General features: G+C 42.1%; 1 protein-coding gene across 9 annotated transcripts in view; it reads right to left on the bottom strand.

The window, feature by feature from the left end:
* ATP11A (ATPase phospholipid transporting 11A) overlaps positions 1–8,684 on the bottom strand; it is a 267,750-nt gene that overhangs the window by 94,515 nt on the left and 164,551 nt on the right. For all 9 annotated transcript variants that reach the window (XM_025196104.1, XM_025196100.1, XM_025196097.1 and 6 more), the window contains 2 exons: positions 2,512–2,576; positions 1,243–1,324 (listed from right to left, as the gene is read on the bottom strand). In XM_025196104.1, the coding sequence (XP_025051889.1) occupies positions 1,243–1,324; positions 2,512–2,576 (147 nt within the window). The remainder of the gene's footprint in view (positions 1–1,242; positions 1,325–2,511; positions 2,577–8,684) is intronic.

The raw sequence follows: 8,684 nt of genomic DNA, 5'->3' as shown, positions 1-8,684 counted from the left end.
AGCTGCCTGTTTAGTTTATGGCTGAATCTCTAAAGTGGCTGAATCTTTTTTGAAGCTTTTCCAAATCGATTCAGATGCTTCAAATCAATTCGGAGCTTTTAACTGGCCTCCCAATTTGATTCGGATTTGGAGATTTGGTCCTTGAATCGGGCCGAATCTCCTCCAAATCGAATCAGCTACCGAAACTTCGCATAGCCCTAGTGTTTATAGCATTAGAGATTATTCTGCCAGTTCCCTGAAATGACATAAATTATACTGCTATAAACACTTTTATACTGACTGCTATAAATACATCCACACTTGGGTATTTTGCCATATAGCTATAACAATAATGTAAATATCCTGGTAAAAACATCCTTAAGTAGACAAGGACTAGGGACAAAAACACAACAAAGTAAAGCATATCAAAATAAAATGTGTGTTATTATGATCTGTGATATGCATAAACAAAATGACTCAATAGGCACTTTGAAAATCCAGAAGAATTGTCCCTTCTTTTTCAGCTGTCATGCAGGGAAAAGGCAAGCTGGTCACCCTGATAGGTTTTAAATCAGTGGCATCACAGTTCCTGCTTAAGTCAGTTACTTGAGTATACACTAGCAGTAATGCAATAAGAGTATAAAATAACCATTATGCTTTGGTAATAGACAACTAACATCAGCCTAATAACTACTACATAAACAGCAATGTGTTAAGGAAGCAAAGCAGTGAGCTCCCTTTCCATTAATGGAAGTCTGCCTGTGAAGAACTATTCATTTAATCTAAAATGTGGAAAGTTTGAGAAAGACTAGTAGTGCACAGGGTCGCTGCAGTTTTATCCTATCTTATTGTTCTTGTTATCCCAAACTGAAGTGCTTCAATGGAGTTTAGCTTATTGTAATCAATATTTACTTGCTAAAAAGTGGGAATGTAAAGATACTGAAACATGGGAGAGTCTGGAAATTCTGTCAGTTGATCTACACTAAATGGTGACAGTTACTATATTCTCCAGTTACTACTTTGCTATTCTAGAACAATAAAGAATGTCTGTTTAAAACGTAATTAACACACATGTCAATATACAAAATAATACTTATATGTATGCTATTAAGATAACCTTAATGCCATATTAATCTTAAAGCTAGATTAGAAATAATAATACCATATATGTAAAATGAGTATGCCTTTTCTAATTAAAAGGTATGCTCCTCAACCCCCAACCCCACCAAATAAAAGATTGAAAAAAGGCAAGGAAAACTTTACTTTTCTACAGCAGATCGTTTCTGTGATTTTGCCTGGTAATTCAATGCCATCTTAGTTTCCATGCCAGTGTATATAGCAACACCTAAAATAAAAACAAAAACATTTTACTAGAGACTATCTCTTTCAATATAAGACACAGTAAGCTGCACAGGACCTAGCATCAACAAAACAAACATTAATTTAAAAAAAAATGAAACTATTTATTTCTGGTTTTGCCCAGCCTCATTAATAACAAGCCTTGATAGATTTAAAAATACAATGATTAAATACAACAATTAGAATCACTTTTAAAACAAAAAGATGCATTCAAAGTGCTTATTTAATCACCTCTGCTGTCTGCAGCTGAAATAAGATGCTCCCAGATGGGTACTCTGCTGAGATAATACCAAACACTGCGTATGTTAGTTAGGACAAAGGCCTACATAAAACTTGTACTGGCAATATTTTCACTGAGATTTTAAACTGGTCCTGTGAAGTTAAATGTTAAGTAAAAATTCTTATAGAATAGCTTAATAGCAATAATTTGCAATATTTCTAAGCAAACTGTACTTGAAGTCAGTTAATATCAAGTAATTTTATTTTCAGTATTGGCATTGAAATGACACAAAATTGCAAGACTCATTTCTAGTCTGAAAAGATTTCTCAACCTCCCTTTTTGAAGAAAGAACATGGTTCATCATGGGAAATATAATTTAGCCAGGGAGCCTGATCCCAAAGAGGAATAGAGACATGAAGGCATTGAACTTTATGGAAATCACAAGACTCACAGGAGAAAATTTTTTTGATCAGCTGAACATATATCTAACTAGGGTAACAATCTGCCTGCACTACCAATTCAGCAAAAGAGACTTTACATTTCTAAATAGGCCACTGACTACTAATAGATAGGGTTTTGGGGAATACTATTGCTTATTATGTTTTATACAAGCAAGTACTCTATAGATTAGAGCCATACATTTACTTACAAAATTTAGTATAAATTTTCTTTCAAGTTTTGCTTTCGTGACTAGGATTTGGAGATTCTTACATAAAAGCTTAGTATAATGTTTAAAGAAAAATATAGCCTATTCACTGCACAACAATTGTAGTAGTCTTAGTTATCTTACTGTAATTATGGCTACATACAACATCTATATCCCTGGTACAGATACCATTCAAGTATTGAAATAGAAAATGTATGTCCTGATTAATTTAACTGTGAATTCAAATTTGATTCAATGCTTACTTCTTCACTGAAAATTTATTTTAAGCATCTATTAAAATATTTACCAAAGATTTTTTCTGTGTTCTTTAAAGTAGCTCCTCTAAGAAGCAGATTTTCAGATCCTAATGGCCTGCAAAAGATAAAGATTATGAAACATGCATTAAGGGTTCACAGAGAAAAAGAAGACCATCATGAAAGATGAATGAAGCGGACAGCGTGAGCTTTGTTTAACAAGCAATCAACATTTGCCAAATCCAACATTTGTACTTGGATTTTATAACAAAGACTATGGTTGAAATATTTAAAAATATGGGTGGCCTAATGTTAAATTTCTAAATTCACATTCAGGTACCTATCTAAACTTGCTGATTTATAGAAGTGTTGAGAATCTAGCGGTTTACTTCTTCAATGAGTTTTATTGAAAAATACCAGTTCTGATAATTAGGCCATATACAGAGCTGACCTGAGCAGGGTGTGGGGCCCAGGACAAATCAGACCATGTGGGGCCCCGCCCCTACTCCAATCCCATGGGCCCTGGACCTGAAGAAGCTGCTGCCGCCGCCATTGGCAGTGGTGGTATCAGTGGTGGGGGGTGAGGAGGGGAGAGGTAGCAAGTGGCTGGACGTGGAACCGCGGTCCCGCTCTGCACTTCCCCACTCCGCAGGGCCCCCCAAAGTGTGGGGCCCAGGGCGGTTGCCCCGATTCACCCGCCACCAAGGGACAGCCCTGGCCATATAATTAGGTATCTCAATACAGAATTAGCCCTTAAAATTTCATACCCATACATACACATCCCCACAAACCCCATATGCAATCACTTCTGTATATACACCACAAATGCCCACATATCAGGACAAAAATATTTTTTTAAATTAAAATATATTATTATGGGTGTTTGATTTTTAGCATGTAATTTGTTTTTTCCCCTAAGATGGCAAGCCCTCTTTCCAAAAGGAGTACTTTCAGGGACAAGGGGAGGGACTTCCACTGGAAAATATCAGAGGTTAGGGGCAGGACTTCTGGCCCCAAGATAGTGACCATGGGGCAGGGCACCTATCAAGGGGTGGTGCTACTCATGCTGCCCTTGACTGCTTGCCAAAACTCAGTAAGCGTCCCGCCATCCAAAATAATTATCCACCCCTGTTTTAAAGTAAGATCTGTAACACAAACTGCCAAGGACAAACAGCATGCAGTACTGAATATCTGGCATGTTACAGACAGGGTGCCATTAGAAAAAAAGCATCAGTCTTTATTAGGAAAACAGGTGAAATACAAATTCTAAACTTTGAAACAGGCTAGGGACAGAAGTTATACATAAACTGGTTTATGTGATCAGAAACTGGTTTAAATCTGTAACAGAACAGAAGTTCAGTGCACATAAAGCAGTTTCAAAATGGTTGAAACTAGTTTAAGACAAACCTAGTTGAATATAGTATCAGACTGAAGGCAGACAAGGTTCTTTGGGTAGTTGTGATATCTTTTATTAGACTAACTAAATAGTTGGAACCCTAGTATCAGATTTAACTGATTTAGGTCAAACCAGTTTATGGAACTTCCGTCCCAGATCCCTTCCTGGTTCAAGTTAAATCACAGTCCCCCAGCACCCCAGGATGCTTTGCAGCCCTGGGCTGTGCTGTGCTGTCTGCTCAAGGAGAGCAGGGTTGGCCTTGCTCCTCTGCTCTCTACCAGGAGCAGTGAGGGCTGGCTGACAAGCAGTTGGGAGTGGAAGCCCAACTGGGGACACGGCTCCATCTGCCTGGTGGGGGCAGAGCAGCCCCTGCCAGACTTTTTCCTGATGGAGTGGAGGGGGTGGGGGCATGTGACAGCAGGCTCAGGTGGAGGGGGATTAAACCTTCCTGCCTCCCCTCTCCCACTGGCACAGGACCCCAGCTGGGGTATGCCTGGCTTCCCACCCCCCACCCAAACTTGCCGCTTGAGCAGCGGGAGGTGTGGCCAACTGGTGGCCCAGGCAGCACCTCAGGTGAAGGGGGGAAGGAGGATTAAACCCCCCTGTCTCCCCTTTTGCACCAGCATGGGACCCCAGCCACAGTCTGCATGCTTGTCCCCCAACCCACCACTCAAAAGCCAGGCAAACCCTAGGTCCCATGCTGGTGGAAGAGGGGAGGTGGGAGGGTTTAAATCTCCCCCCCTCCCTTCGCCTGAGGCACTGCCCAGCCGATCAAGCGGTGAGAGGGGGGAGGGCAGACCCCCGCTGGGGTTCCATGCTGGTGGGAGAGGGGAGGCAGGAAGGTTTAATTCCCTTCCCTCCAACCTCCCTTTGCCTGAGGCACTGTCTGGACCACCAGCTGGCCATGGCCCTTAGCTGCTTGGGGACAAACCTGCCAAGGGCTGCTTCCCCCTTCAGGCACACCCTGGCTGTGGTGCCTGCAGGCCAGGGTGGGGGTTTAAAGCCCTCCCCTATCATACTCAATGGCCTGCTGGAGCCTGGCCATGCCCCCACTTCAGCTCAGCTTCCCTCCAGCCTTCCGACCATTTCTGAAGGGAGGGCTCGCTTTAGCACCCCCAGGCTTCTACCCTGAGCCACAGTAGGCATGTTGCTCCATTTTAGGAATCAAAATGAATGTCTATTGACTTGCTTCTTGGTTCAACCTATGCAGGTTAGACTAAAGATTGAATCAATTCAACCTTGGACTTTTTGAATATCTGTACTTAGCTTAGGTCATTAACATCTACACTTGAATGCAATCTCTCATTTACAATTAAAAATTACAAAAAAACAAAGCATGTGCTAGGTGCCTAGCTCATACAAAAGTATGCACCAACACCTGCAGGGCAAGGAAGCTGCAAGAGCAAAACCTCAGCTGTTTATACTTTTTAACTATGTCAGCTTGAAAGATAAATGAAAGTGAATTATACATGCATCTTTACACAGTATAACTGTTTCCATGCTAGGAGGTAGCTGATTATCTTCATTTCTATACTGTTGCAAAATTAAGCTATTGTGCAGACAAACGTTTACACGAGGGGTGTCAAAAATTCAGCCTGGCCTGCAGGAGTATCCAGCCCCCACAGCTCTATCATCCAGTACCTGTGTTGCTTGTGGGTCTCAGAGCTAATATCACAAGTGGGGCATGCTAGATGGCCCCATGCATGGCCACTCTGGGATCATATCACATGTGGCAGCTGTTCCACTGCTCCAGGACATGTGCTGGATTTAGCATGTAACGCTGATCTGTGGGTCCAAGCCAGCTTGTGGACTGACCCCGTGCCTGCAGGCTAGATGAGTTTGATACCCTGCTTTACTATGTCCAGTGGAAGGAATTTTAAAAGCATTACATGTTCCCTGATCTTAATGGTCCTCTTAGCCAAGAATATTTGGCTTGTACTCCAGTACATATAATAAGGAAAAATTACTAGATAGCAGGTTCCAACTGTTTGATACAGAAATATTCTCACAGCTTGTGTCCATTATTTACGAGCTGGATGCACTGAATTTATGGGAACTACTGGTATATTTTGTCCAGCAAAGGGAAAACTGAAAAATGCCTCCATTTATTGCAGACCATTATTTATGTTATTTCAAATGGTTCTGTAGCACTAGAGAGGATTTAAGGCTATATTCAACTCTGATTTAAGCTCTGCTTAAGGCAAGAAAATTACACATCACCTCAATTTGGCCTATGAATCACAATATAAAAAGATAACAGAAAAATGCACTATATAGATTGTGATAATAGCCCTGTCCAAGACATAGATGCCAATGCCAGACACCTATCTTATTCTGCTTCCCAACCCTGACTACTGCACAGTCTTCCTAATCAGTGAACAAAAATATTCTGCTTGGGAGGATTTCTACATTCAAGTTCCTTTTCTTTTTCCTGTCCCAAATTAACAGCAAAGTAATCGGCTTTGATAAAAGAACCTTAACATCTGAAAACAAAGAGGCTTGTTTTAATAGGAGATTGCTATAAGCAAATGTCTAAAATACTGGCTTGTACACATACAGTATTTTGAAAAGCCTTATGAAAAACAAGTATTTTTTACATGATATGCTGGGAATTCCACTGCTATATTCCAACAGCAGAGAAAAAGTGCAAGACTCCAGTACTGTGCTAGAAAGCACCATGTTTTAAAGAAGGTCAAATATAGGACCCTGACCACTTGGGGGTATTAAACATTCCATGACATGTTTGTAAAATAAAGGCCATTAAGGCTGATGGTAAGGGAAAGTCATTCCCCAGCAAGCTAGTTCATTGTTGTTCCCTCTTCTCCTACTCTACCAGGCAAAAAAGTCTTTTAGGCAGCATTCTGACATTACCAGATCAGGAACTGGGAAGCAAAATATCTATTAATCAAACAACAGTGATGTCTAAGTCCCAATCTACTCTTAAGCACCCTGGGAGCAGGGGCAGGTGTAAAAGAGATGCAGGATGAAGTACAGTCACAACAAACATTGCTAGCAAGAAATCTTCACGTTTGATATGACTATCCCTCCTCTCCTATGCTAACTGGCAATTGATGTAGCATGTAGCATTATCCCCAAGGAGTCCAACTAGCCACTCTTTCACTTGAAAGGCTATAAGCATCATAAACAGCTACCGGCAGGGGAGGGCTCTCTTTGTCTGCTATCTGGTACCATGTAAACTAGTACCACCTGGTCAATGGTTAGGTTGTTGGCAACTAAACCGGCACCCCTACCTGGGCTAGCCGGGGTGAGGAGGGTGTGTGGACACCCAGCAGGACTAAAAACAAGCCCTGTCAAGGGGCAGATGAGCTCCCTGAGAGCCAACGGCCATATGTACCTGAAAAAAAAAAATCTCTCACTACTTGCTGGAAATGGTTCAGATGAGGGAAATAAAACCCTAGCTCCTAGCATATTTATCCAAGCCCCCAGTCTTTGTGATGGAGGCACTTCCAAAATGTGGCAAGTTTGGCCAACTTGCTGGAAGCATCACAGACAACTGTTGACAACTCATTTGCTGGCATACAGTACAAGCATTGATGGGAGAAAAGAGGAGAAAAGGAGCATGGAACAGAAGTTGAAGGAAAGAATTTGAAGAAGTTGAAGGAAAGAAGTTGAAAGAAAGAATGGTGACAGAGAGACAGGCTGAGGGGAAGAAGGTGTTAGAGAGGGGGGAAAGAATGTTCCCACAGGTTTCAGAAAAAACAATTAACACTGCCATCACTCAGGACTATTCCTTTAATCTCTTTGTGGAAGATACACTTCACTGACCTTGCCTTTTCAAGAATACACATGTGGTTTTGTGCATATTTTAAAGCACAAAATGACCACTACAATGTACATCTAAAATTATTATCTTGAAGAGAAGATCCATGGGATAGAATAAATAACATATATCAGGTCAGTGAGACCACTTCATGCACTCTTGGCAAGTGGGACAAAGAGATGTGCATGCATTAATGCTCAATATCACCACGCCTAATGTTTAGGTGCACCTGGCTCCTAGAGAGCAATTTAAAGTCTGAGACATGTGCCCACATTCCATATACAATAAAAGGAGAAGAGTTAGATAGCCGAGACTGAAGTGCACAACGGTCAGTAAGATGACTGGAAGGGGTCCTAGGGTAGCCAAGAGGAAATGCTGAGGGCAGGCTATGGATGCTCTGCTTTCTGCCAAATTCAATACTAAAAGTTTGTGTCGGGTATTGTCTAAGCACCTGATTCAGGTCCCTCAGGAGGCTTATACAGATAGATCTTGTTTGCGAATAGCCTAAGGCAGGGGTAAGCAACCTACGGTGCACAGCTTGGATCCAGTCTACTAAACAATGGCATCTGGCCCATGGAGCCAGGACATCAGTGGCAATTCTGTGACAGGGGAAGCAGTGCAGTACCGTTCCTTTGCCCTTGCATGGTTTCTCTGCCATGCCACCTGCTGCCATTCCAGCCCTCGTGGCTTTTTCTATTGTGTCCCCACACAACAACCATTGCTTCCCATTCCACAGAATTCATCAGTGGCAACAAGAAACAGTGAGGGGTAAGGAACAGCTGCTACAGTACAGGAGGCACAAGAGCAGCCCCTGGCACGAAGGGCTGAGGTGGTTCAGAGCAGCAGCCTGTCTTTGGACCCAACAGCCTTAATTTCACTCTGCTGCTTGTTAAAGGGTGTTGACCCCTGACCCTGACCTAAGGCATGAGATAGATGCTAGGTCAGCCAAGATGCCAGTAGCAACTAAGCACCTAAGCAACACTGCCCAAAACGGAAGTACATATGGGTGTTCAAATAACTTAAGAGTAGTGGTGCTGAACCTTCCAGCC

The sequence above is a fragment of the Alligator sinensis genome, unplaced genomic scaffold (genome assembly GCF_000455745.1).
Source record: "Alligator sinensis unplaced genomic scaffold, ASM45574v1 scaffold288_1, whole genome shotgun sequence".
NCBI classification, from domain to species: domain Eukaryota; kingdom Metazoa; phylum Chordata; order Crocodylia; family Alligatoridae; genus Alligator; species Alligator sinensis.
This window is presented reverse-complemented; position numbering and strand designations above follow the sequence as displayed.